This window comes from Pseudopodoces humilis, chromosome 16, assembly GCF_049639895.1.
Source record: "Pseudopodoces humilis isolate 2021_Gansu_Grassland_sample_001 chromosome 16, ASM4963989v1, whole genome shotgun sequence".
NCBI classification, from domain to species: Eukaryota; Metazoa; Chordata; class Aves; order Passeriformes; family Paridae; genus Pseudopodoces; species Pseudopodoces humilis.
Genome location: NC_142215.1, coordinates 6,034,339 through 6,046,265, shown reverse-complemented (window position 1 = coordinate 6,046,265; position 11,927 = coordinate 6,034,339). Strand labels below are relative to the sequence as shown.

The 11,927-nt window shown below is 52.2% G+C and overlaps 1 protein-coding gene across 1 annotated transcript in view; it reads left to right on the top strand.

The window, feature by feature from the left end:
• Positions 1 to 1,081: 1,081 nt before the first annotated feature.
• Positions 1,082 to 11,927, top strand: part of ST8SIA2 (ST8 alpha-N-acetyl-neuraminide alpha-2,8-sialyltransferase 2) — a 29,351-nt gene continuing 18,505 nt past the window's right edge. Inside the window, exon 1 of the mRNA XM_005521595.3 lies at positions 1,082 to 1,244. Within this exon, the coding sequence (XP_005521652.1) occupies positions 1,147 to 1,244 (98 nt within the window). The 5' untranslated portion in view covers positions 1,082 to 1,146. The remainder of the gene's footprint in view (positions 1,245 to 11,927) is intronic.

The following is an 11,927-nucleotide window of genomic DNA, read 5'->3' as shown; positions in this document are numbered from 1 at the left end:
CTGATTTTCTGCAACTTTCTGGTCTGAAAGAGTTGTGCTTGGATTTGGTGATGCTCTGCCAGGCTGGCTTTGCCTAAACCCTGCCAAAGCCAGCCTCTCCTCTCCAGGTCTGTCACTGGACTAACAGATAACAGCGATATAGGGAAAACACCTCTTGGTGGTTTTTTGGCGGTTCTTTGATCCAGCCAGTACTTTTGTGTTTTTCCCAGCTTTCACACACTTTCTCTGTAGAAACTGCAGTTTTTTCTCTCCACAGCAAAACCCAAGGGTGCCTGTAGCCTGCAGGAGGATGTTTGCAGGGGTTGCAATGTGATGAAATGCAGCCAAGCATCTCAGAAGCAGAACACCTACCTTGCAGTTTTGTTCTTAAATAAATTCTGCCTGCTGAAACTCCAACGGGATCTAAAGTCATGGCAGGACCAGTGCAGTTATGACGGTCAGTATTTATAGGAGTGTAAGGAATCATTGTTGCTAAAATAGCAATTGATAGTAATAGAACTGGGTGTGATGAGTTATTCAGCTTTATGTTTTTTCCCCTTTTTTTTAACCGAGTGTTTTCCATGCCAAAACCTCTGTTATTGCCCGTCCCTCGCAAGGGAGGAGAAGGTACAGCCGCCGCACCGCGCGCGGGAGTTCCCGTCGTGTGATTTTATTACAGTTTTTGTCCTTTCGGGGAGAAGCCGCTCCGCCTGCGCCGTGCCCACCCCCTCCCCGGCCAGGAGCGACCCCGCCACACCGCGCGGTGGGCGCAGGGGAGGGGACGCCACAGCGGCGCGGACCGCAGCCCGCTGCCGGGGGTTGGCAGGGGCTGCCGGGGGCTGCCGGGGGCTCGCAGGGCGCGGCGGAGGCGGCGGCCCCCGGCCACACGCGCTCGCCCCCGGGCCGCGGTGCGGGCGCTGCGGGACGCGCGGGCCGCGGGGACGCGCCGCAAACTTTAGCGGCGGGGGGCGGCGGGGCCGAGCCCGCCCCGAGCGCCCCCTCCCCGCCCTTCCGCAGCCTCCCCGCGCCGGCGGGGCGGGCCGGGGGCGCCGAGGGGCGGAGCGGCCCCGCCGGGCGGCGGGGGCGGCCCCGAGCGGGGACGCGGCGCCGGGCCCCGCACCCCGCGGAGCGGCGCGGAGCGGCCCAGCCCGGCCCAGCCCCGGAGCCATGCCGCTGCCGTGCCGGGGCTGGACGCTGGCGCTGCTCACGCTGCTCGTCGGTTTCCTCATCTTCGCCGATATCTCGGAGATCGAGGAGGAGAACGGGTAAATCCCCCGTCCCCGCGCGGAGGAAGGGGCGCGGAGCGGAGCGGTGCCGGGGACCGGCGAGGAGGAGGCGGCGGCGGAGGAGGGGGCGGGCGCCCGGACAGTTTCTTTGTCTCCGGCTCTCCCGGTTTGTGCCGTGCCCAAGTGGGAAGGGAGCGCGCTACGCTCCCGCGCAGCTCGGCGGGGCCGCTGGCAGCCCCGGGCGGGACCGGCCGCCGCCGGGCAGGACGGGGCAGCACCGGGCACGGGGCCGGGGGCAGCCGCACCGGCCCGGGCAGGGCTGCGGGCTGGGACCCGCCAGAGATGCGGTGATAACGGTCCCAGTAGGGATGCTGAGATACCTGTCCGGATGGGGATGCCGGAGCAGGTATTGCCCCGTTACAGACACTGGGGTACCGGTCCGGGTGGGGATGCTGGAGCAGGTACCGCTCCCATTAGAGATGTGGAGATCCTTTTAGAGAGGCTGAGGTACCAGTCCAGGGATGCTCTATCAGGTACAGATCTGGATAAGGATGCTGGAGTGGGTACCAGTCTAATTAGAAATATTAGAGCGGATCCTGGTCTGGAGAGAGGGATTTTGGCACGGGCAGTGCTCAGGTGCTGATGGATGGATGGAGCAGGTCCCTAAGTGGGATATTGGTGTGAGTGGTCTGCTGGACAGGGATGCTGGGGCAAGTTGCAGCCAAAGGGGCTTAGGTGCCTCTGCTGGTCCAGATGGGTGTGGTGGAGAGGGCACCAGCTGATGGGAGTGATGGATAATGGACCAGTCTGTGGGATAGGAGAGGGATCAGTTGGATTGGGGTGATGGAGCAGAGAGCTTAAACCACTGGTGTTAGCCCTGTGGGATGCATTAGAGGCTTCCTGATCACCCCTTACTGATCACTGTCATGGTCGGTGTTTACCTGCAGGTGCCATGTACGGCAGGGGCTAAAGCAGCCTCTCAGTCTGAGAAGAAACACCCTTCCCACCCCATAAACCCTGTCTCTGAGGTCTGCTTGGAAATTTAGGGGATGAGAGGAACAAATGCAGAGAGGAAGGTTTGCATTAACTTGAGGAACTTGCTACAGCAATGTGGAAAACCAAATAATTTTGGTAATGAGGTGTGCACTTGGGGCGCCCAAATGACACAAAGGTCTTTGTTTGGGACCAGCTGGCTTTGTCCACTGTGTTACACCAAAACAAACACCTTGATGAGATGATAAATGAAATGTGCTGATGTTTGTTTATTGTTTCATTGTTATGTTATGCTGGGTGCCACAGGCAAGAAGTGTTTAAGACAAGTGTTTAAAGGTCAGTAGCCTTGTCCGGAAACATCCAGCACCAGACTGTGGGTTACCTGGGTGGATGAATTGTTGTTCTGCAATGAGTTGGCACTATCTATATAATAATAAAGGAAATTAAAATCTTCTGATGCATCCTCCCCATTGGACAGGCTGCTCTGATCCCCTTGCTTTCTTCCCATCTCCTTTTCTGGCTTCTTTCTTCTCTCTCCTCCCCTATCTGCTAGATCTACCCACTAGAACTTACTGTGCCCTTATTGAAAATCTATTCTGTTTTGTTACTTACTTGTCCTGTTTTTCACCCTGGTTCATTAGGGATTCCCAGTATTGTGTCTTTTTTCTCCTCTCTTTTCTGTACATTGTATGGAAATTGGCTGTTTGCTGGCTGCTTATCTCCAAACCCTGGCATCTGAGTTTGCTGCTGTAGTTCCTCCAAGGAAGTACTGCCAAGCGGTGCGGCGGCAGAGACGGCAGCAGGGTCAGATGAGTTCTGTAGGAACAGCGAGCAGCTTGTTCCACACAGCATCAGAAATGGTAGTGCAGGAGGGAACTGGCAGAGAGGAGCACCCTGCCCCAGGGGGTGAAGGAGGGTCCTGTGTCCCAAGCCCTCTGGTACACATGATCACCAAACCATTCACAGATCAGTCCCCACATCAGCTGTGCTTCCCGTACGGGGATAAACAGAGCAAAGGTGGGACCCTGCTGAATAATTTATATATTTTTTTAATCATTAAGTCTGGCAAACTGAACCTTTCTTTGGCTTTGCCCTCTGCCATCCACTTTTCCCCATTCTATCTCTGGAGTGTTTCAGCTTTGATGAGCTCCTGCATCCCAGACAGAATAAGGGTCCTAACACTGCTCACCTTGCCTGGCACAGTGGGCACTTCATCCCTGTGTGCTGCCATGGTGCCAGGGATGGTGAGCACGGTGCTCTGACCTGGCTGAAATGTATTGCTGTGGTGACATGGAAAAGCAGAGTGCCTGGTCTGCAGCAGGTCAGGGGATGATGGAGGGTTTTCAACTGTGGGAGGCACATAATAGCATTTTTTGTTAACATGTCCTGTAGGTAAAGGGAACTGTGTGACAGCAAAAGTGCACAGCAGTGTAGAAAAGAAACCCTTCCAAAGTTTTCCAGGAGCTCTCTGTGTGTCCAGGAGGGAACAGCTCCTCTCCATGAGAGGTTTGGGAGATGCTGCATGTTTGTGCATTCCCAGAGGAATCAGGAATATTTGGCTGTTGTAAAGTGTGGCTCAGCATCCTCCTTCACACCCCCAGACCACGCTCGCTTCGGTCAGTGCAGCAGGGAGGGAAGGAGCTGCCACCTGTCCCCTGGCAGGCTGGTGGCACTAAGGGGGGCTGGGAAACATAGGCAGGTGCAACTCTTTTCTTCTTTTTCCTTGGCATCGAAACACTCTCTAATTATTGTGAGGAGCGAACAGCTTGCCCACTTTTACACGTACCCTGCCCCCTGCCTGTGATTTGGATTGTCTTTGGAAGAACGTGCCTCATACAGGTGGGAGTGGGGGGAAGAGATTTCTCTCACCTGCAAACACTGAGAAATTTCAGAAAGAAAATGCAAAACATTCAGTAGGTAAAAAGTAAGAGAGAATATAACACTACTGGCAAAAGGACAAAAAACCCAAACCCATGCTGTTTCTCTGGACAGTGGGTTCCCCATGTCGCAGGTGAAGGGAGTTAGGAGCCGAGGGCAGCTGGAGCTGCTCTGCCTGCCAGAGGCTTCTGAGAAAGATGTTTGTGCCTTAAGCAGTCCCATCTCACTCCTCTAGACATCCTTATACCACCTCTGACAGCCAGGAGATGCTGAAACAAAGAGGTGTTGGGGCAAGGATGAAAATTCAGCAATTTCTCTCCTGATGCTGCATTGCTCTTGCTTAGCCCGTTCTTCCCACCCTGCAGCCACCCCTGTGTGTGGGTTTCCCCCCTGCTACATCCTTGTCACTGGCTTCACGTGTCCCCTACGGGTGGGTCTCGGGGCTGTGGGATGCTGCTGGGGTGCTGCTGGGGTGCTGCTGGGATGCTGCTGGGATGCTGCTGGGATGCTGCTGGGGTGCTGCTGGGGTGCTGCTGGGATGCTGCTGGGATGCTGCTGGGATGCTGCTGGGATGCTGCTGGGGTGCTGCTGGGCAGGGACACGCTCGCCCCGCTCCCCGGCGTGTGCTGCTCGGTGAAGTATTGTTGTGGTGAGCGGTCTTGGCACTTTGTTTCCGAACAGCCAGCTGGTTCCAGGCTGCTGAACTTTTCCTGCAGCCCGGTGGCGCCTGTGTTTCCATGCACAGCTCCCGCTCTTTGTTTGGCTGGCAGGAAACAAAAGACACGCTCCCGTGTCTTGGGGAGCGCTGGTGCCATCGCAGCCATTTCTTCATCCGCGCCGGGATGGGGCAGGGGGACGGACCTGTCCCCGCAGGGGACAACAAAGGACTTGGCACCGAGTGGGATGATTATTGCCGGTGATGAGGAGGAAAATTCTGCTCCGGTTGAAGGGGACTCTCTTTGTTACTCTGCGCCTGCTATTGCAGTTCTGCAGGGGTCCGGCTGTGTCCTGATTGTCTGTAGAGGGAGCTGGTGACCCGCTGCCACCAGGTGACTTCTCGAATTAGCGTCTGAGCCATCTTAGGGAGCACTTGACACTTGGTAATGGGTTGGTCTTAATATAAGTCAACCTTTTCCCTAGCTTGCCCAGACCACATGCCTTTCCATCCTGATTACAAGAGGAATTATATTCTGCTCTCCCTAAGTGACGAATAGGAGTCGCTGATATTGCTGGCCGGCCTGCCCGGGAGCTTGTCAGTAAATCGCCACTTTTTCCTCATGTGCCCTTTTCTAACGCCTGCCTTTCAAAGGCTTGGGAAGAGATTTTGTGTCCTTCATGGGGGCTGCTGCACTTGCTATGAGCAGGCTGTAGTCGTAACATTTCTTGTAGGGTTGGTCCATGGGGTATAAATGTCCTGCTTACGTCTTCCAGGCTGTGATTTACTGTGCCCAGCCCAGAGTTAGTCTAAGACTTGCTCTTCACAGGAAAGTTTTGCTGGAGAAAGCGCTGCATTCTGCCAACAAGCGCTTTTGTGTGCTCACACAGTGGGTGTGCACAGGCCAACAATTATCCAGGTTGGGCTGGAGGAGGAATAGCTCTTGGCAGGACAGGAGCCAGCAGACATCCTGGAAGGACTCATGTAAATGGAGGCAAAGGGGACCTTTGTACTCCTTGGGTATGGCAGGGCTCTAATAAAAGCTCTGTGACACATCAGGCTGGAAAATAAAAGCAGTGCTGGAGCACTGATTTGAGTAAGAAAATACTCGGGGTAGGCTTTGATTGCAGCTCTTCTGAGCACAAGCAGCCGATTTCAGGTTGGCTGCAGAGCTCCCTCTCCTCCCCATGAAACACTCCCTCCCCTCCTGCAGCCCTGCAGGGGCAGGGCAGGCTGCCACAAAAACACATCCAAACCCCTGTGCTCCTGCCTGGAGCAGGCTGAGGGAGATGAATGTCCACAGCTTGTTTCCTTAAGCTGAGCTCTGAGGGAGTGGTGTGAGCAGTGGTACCTGCAGGGAGGGCTGGGAGCAGCAGGATGGAAAGCACTCACAGATCTCCAAGCAAGCCAGTGGAACAAAGAAAGAAAAGCCAGTGCTAAGGGATTTCCAATATTTCTGTTGAAAAGTTACTCCACAGTTCAGTACTGGTTGTCAGCAGCTTCCAAGATTCCTGAGGAGGAAATTTCTGACCTTGCTGGTGAGGAGAGCTGTGGTAGGAGGATGCAAATCACCAACCAGCCTTTCTTGGATGCTGTAGCCAGGCCAGTTCACATGACTGGAGCAATGAAGACAAACAAAGCAGTTCCCAGTAGGGCTTCAAGTTTCCTTTTTACCCAGGTGGGCTTTTTGTGTCCCACCTCTAACCCTGCAAGTGCACAATTCCAGTCGGGAAGGCAGAGGAAACCTTTCTGTCCCAGCAGAGAAGGAGGAGTTGCGAGTGTTGGCTCATTTAGCGAAGGCTTGTTGAGCAGCTAACGGTGAGTTCAGAATTCAGCCTCAGCAGTGCCGTGGCTGCTCCTCTGGGACCAGGGCCAGCAGTGACACAGCAGATCCTGCTGCTGATCCCTCCCAGCCTTCCCCAGGCATGGATGAACTCAGAGGGTCGGTGTTCTCTTGCAGGGCAGACGGGCTTTTGATCTTCCAGGAAAAGCATTTAGCAGGAGCACCTTTATCTTTCCTCGGGCTTTCAGGCTGTCCTACTGATAAGACAAGAGGAAATGGCCTCAAGTAGCGCCAGAGGAGGTTTAGATTGGATGGTAGGAAAAAGTTCTTCACTGAGGTGTTTGACAAGCATTGGCACAACTGCCCAGGGAAGTGGTGGAGGCATGATCCCTGGAGGTATTTAAAAGATGTGTTGAGGTGGCTCTTAGGAACATGGTTTCATGCTGCACTTAGTAGTCTTAGGTTGACTGCTGGACTCAGTGATCTTAAAGGATATTTTTAACCTATGTGATTCTGTTGTTGTAAAAACCCCTTGTTCCAAACCAGACTTCTAATTGCCTACCACATTTCTTTGCCCTGGGCCTGGGTCATCCTCAGCAGCAAGAAATAAGCCCAAGGAATTAGACAATAATTACTTTGCCTTTTCTCTGGCTTCCATCCCCAGTTGCCTCAGCAAACAGGGAAGTTCCCTGGTAAAGTAAAGTCACTGGAGGTGCAGAGTTTCAGGCGTCCTTCAACAAACACCACTGCAGACCAGACAGGTGTCATCTTCTCAGTCCCTTGAAATGCAATAGAAGGAAAAGGAAAAAAGGAGAGTATCTTTACAGCTCCTTTTTCTTCACATTTCCACTGTAAATCCTTGTCTTGGCTGGCAGCAGCCTTGATGGTGGTGGTGGCCTTGGGAGATGCATCTTTATCAACAGCAGCAGAATTGGCTCCAATTGGGAAGTGAAAGGACTGATCCAAGGAAACGGGCACAGCACTGCTGAAACCCACCGGAGCAGTGACAGTGGTGTGGAGTGAGAGCTCTTTCCCAACCTGAGTCTGAATACTTCTTGCTATTGCAAATCAGGTCCTTGTTATTGCATGCAGAAATTCCCTGGGAATATCCCAAACAAGACAAACCCCACCCCAGGCATGCAGTCTTTGTGCTGAGCACACTGTCCCTCCCCGTGCAGTGCTCTGCATAGGCAGGGCTGCTTTGAAAAGCACATTTTGCCACAGTTTTGGAGTGCTGTCTCCAGGCATCCTCAGTCAAACAGCATCACAGTGAGCTCCAGGTATCACTGGCAGCTCTGAATCCAAGGATGGTTCTTGCTCTCTGACCTGGCACCTTCAGGAATTTCACTCTCAGCCAGTGGCTACAGCAGGGGCCATGTTTCCCCTGCAAAGGTTGAGCATCGTCGTGAGGCATCTCCAGCACCTTTTCAGACACAGCAGCACACTCAACTGGCAACCAGCAGCTGCTCAGAGGGTCATTGAACTTCTTACTGCTGCCTGGATTTCCACAGTGTAGCTTTGTGAGCAGGGGAGGAGAGGGGAGGTCAGCCTCTGAAACCAGCATGGACTTCCCAGTATTTGGCAGCTCCACATTGTGGTCTGGGATCTACATCCCTCTGAAGGTCCTGGGATGGCTCTCTTGCTGGCTGTGGGGTGTAGCTCTCACCCAAGCACTTCCAGCCCTCTTTGTGTAGGCTGCAGATGTTATTTTGAGGATGCTCATACAGAAGAGCTGCCCCAGGAGGGTGTCTCTGCCCAGGAGAGGTCTTCAGCTTCCACATCAAGAGTAAAAGAAGAAACCACATGAGACTTTCAATATTCCAGTATGCTGCACAGAGCACTGGGAAAAGAGATGGATTGTAGGAGGATGAGCCCAAGGGCCCACAGCCCCATATGATAATGTTTCACGTGGTACCATTTCCCAAGGTATGTGGCACCCAAGATGCTGCAGGAGCCACTGGGATTTCTGGCTTCTGGGGCACAGAGGCTCAAGGTGACAGGTTCTGCTGCAAGCCTGATGCTGTTTGTGCTCCCTGAGAGCTCTGCTCTGATAGCAGAAAAAATTAGAACAAATGTGTAGTGTAGACATGTTTTGTAAGCAGTGAGGCTTTTGTCTCAGCTGCTTTCTAGATCTTCCCTGGACTCTTGGGGTTTTTACCTTCTCCCTTCCAGAAGGAAAAGAAGAGAAAGCAAAGAAAATAAATTACAGAAACATATGCAAAATACACACACACACATTGTTCAGTCCCAAGCTCCTCGTGGATCCTTTTTGCCTGCTTCAGTGTCTGTTTCTTTGCTGGCTATTTCATTAACACAGCCAGGGAAAAAGAGCTGATACCAGGAATGATGTTTTAAAGATGAAGGAGGGAATAAGGTCCTGCCAGTATGCAGGACAGGAAGAGGGGAAGTGTATGACCTTTGAGCCCTGTGAGTATTTTGTCTTTAGAGCAGTGATAGAACAAGAGCATCTTGAGGTGATTGAGTCAGGCCATGCTGATATTATGGCAAATGCATGTGGATGTAAGAGCTGACACTCCACAGGTGTGAGAGACACTTTTCTGGCTCAGGAAAAGCTCATACTGCATTGGGCCCAGAGCTCAAGGCAGGGACAGGGATTTGGTGACCCCAGTGCAGAGTGATCCCCAGCAGTGTCCTGGTGACAGGTTGCCACGGACATCTCTCCCATTGCCTCGTGTCCATTTGTTGTCAGAGCTGCACCATCCCTGCTGATTTGTCACTAGTTTTGTCTCATAAGTGTTTCAGACTAATTGGCATGTTCCTTAGTAAGCAATAGGTGTCTGTTTTGCAAACTCATGTGTCTTCATTCCGTCGTGTCCTCAGCAGACACTGGCAGTGATTACAGACCGTGACTCGCAGCCAGACAGAGATGTCAGGGTCAAACCCTGCTCACATTTACTCAGGAGCTGCTGTGAAGCCACTGGCACCACCTGGCAGGCAGGGATGCTGAGCACCACTTCCCAGCCCCTTGTGGTCCTTGGGAAGGAGCCTGCAGGACGGCTGGTGTTGTGGAGGTGGGACTGGGGCGTGGGAAGAGGTGACCAAATTTACAAGGCTGCTTTTCATGGGGCGGACAGATGTGCATTTCCGTGGCAAGTGCCAGGAGCAGCAGGGAGGCCCTTGGCTGGTGCCTCAGTGGTGCTTGCTGGAAGGTGCTGTACTGCCAGCCTGGCTGCTCCTCATGACCAGACCTGCACTGGGACCCCAGCTGGACAGCTGATGTTTCTGAAAGCCGTAATATGGGCACACTTTCCCAAATTCAATTGTATGACTTGATAGAATTAAGCTTGGAACACTAAAAGTAGCACCTGATATTTAGGAAGTTTTTGACACTTGGGCTGCCAAGCTGTGACAACATAATCAAGAGAGATTTTTTTAAACGTACTGAAGTGCGATTTTGAACATCTCATCAAAATGTATTGCAGGATCTTCTGTCCTAGCAGACAACTGCTTTGGAAATGTCTTCCCAATTAATCCCTTGCTTGCCTGGGGAGTGCAAGAACCACAGCTACCACCCAGAAACTACTACTTCTCTTCATCACAGTCTCCTCCACATCCCAGGATGAGAGAGCCTCCAAAACAACTGGTGAAATGTCACAGGAATGGCCTGCAAGGGTCTGATATCCCAGCTTCTCCCAGTATTTAATGAGATGGGATGCAGGAAGATGAGATGATGCTGGAGCCTGGAAGAGCAGCATTCCTGGAGAGGGGACAGTGCCAGGAGAGTGCACAATGGACTGTTTGAGTGCAGAATCTCAAGGTTCAGAAATGCATCTCTGATCCCATCACTTCTTATCTAGCTTTGGTTTTTTATATTCTGATCTGCAAATTGATTTACATGTGGAGCTAACCAGCCCTTCCTCTTTGAATTTGTCTCTCCTGGGACAGCAGAGCATTTGATGGATATGGTGGATTTTGACCTAAACTCCACAGTAACCACTTGAGTGTCTAGTCAGAAGCCCACAAAGGGACTTATCAATTAATGTGTCCTTTTCCATATTTTCAACCACACTCTGATGTGTTGATGGAAAACCAGGACACAATCTCCAAGGAATCCAGGTTGGATTCTGAGCTCAGTTTCATCTCACTTTTGTCTCCTGGGACACCTTTGCTTGTTCACCCTGCAGGGTAGGGCTGGACAGGTTGGCATTTGGAAGCAAATTATTTCTCTTTCATAGACAATTTGGAAATGTGACCATTTTTCCCCAAAAGCCCTGGAGTGCATTTGCTGTCCTGCTGCTCTCAACACAAACCCTGAACTTCAGGGAAGGGGGAGGAAGGGTTTTGAAACTAGTGTCCTGATCCACATTTCACAGCACTGTGAGCATCAGCAGGAGCAAATCTCTAAGGTTTGGGAGGAGGAGGGCCATCTGTATCCTTCATTTCCAGTGGTTGGGCAGTGTATCCTTTCCCCCAGAACTGTTAGTTACGGTGACTGGGTCTGGCTACAACCTGCAGAAGGGCTGTGAACATCCCACTGAACATCCCACTCCACATCCCCTCCACACCTGGCTGCCTCAGGGAAAGCCCCTGGGTTAGGAGAACAGTGACTGTGGGTGGGTGGTCGCTAGCCAGGCCTGGCATCATGATCAGGTGCTCTTCAGATAGAAAATTGCAGTTCTGGTCTTGAGGAAAACATCAGAGCAGTCCTTAAAGAGCAAAGTAAATATAGGTGGTGATTTTTTATTTTTTTTTTTTAATAGATACAGACTGCCTTAATGGGCACAGTCTGCAGCCATCTCAGACTATTGGCTGCCTCTGCTTTTTGGGCCAGTGAAACCCTTGCAGATCAATTCCCGTGGTCCTCTGAGCCCTCTCACCCAGCAAAAGCCATTCCCACTCTCAGCCAGTGGGAAAGAGCAGCATTTTCAAGAGGACAGGGCTGCTAGTAGCTCACAGTGCCTACTCCTGGCTTGTGGAACTCAGTTTTTGGTGTTAAGGGCCAAGCCACTTCACCCACAGTGTCCCAGCTGTAAAACAAGGATCATGAAATGCACCTAACATAAAAGCAGGTTGTGAAAACCTAATTAGGAGGTGTTAGTCTTTTGAACCCCTCAGGTAAAAACTGTGGCACTCTGAACTCTATTCCTGGGGAATTCAGGTGGATAAATTCAGCTTAATAATCCCCCAAGGAACTATTGTCTAACTTTTATGTGGAGGAGGGAGAAGGGGAGGACTTGGGTGCCCAAGGTCAGGAAGAGGCAGAGGTTTTGTTCCACCAGGAATGAGCTTCACAAATGCTTCCTGTTAAATGCAGGAGGGTGGGAACAAGATGATCTTTAAGGTCCTTTTCAACCCAAATCATTCTGTGAGCTATGAAATGGGTGGTTGGGTATGGCTGAAATTTCCAGTCAGCTCCTGCTTCTCGTGCCTGTTTCCCATGTGTATCTCTGGC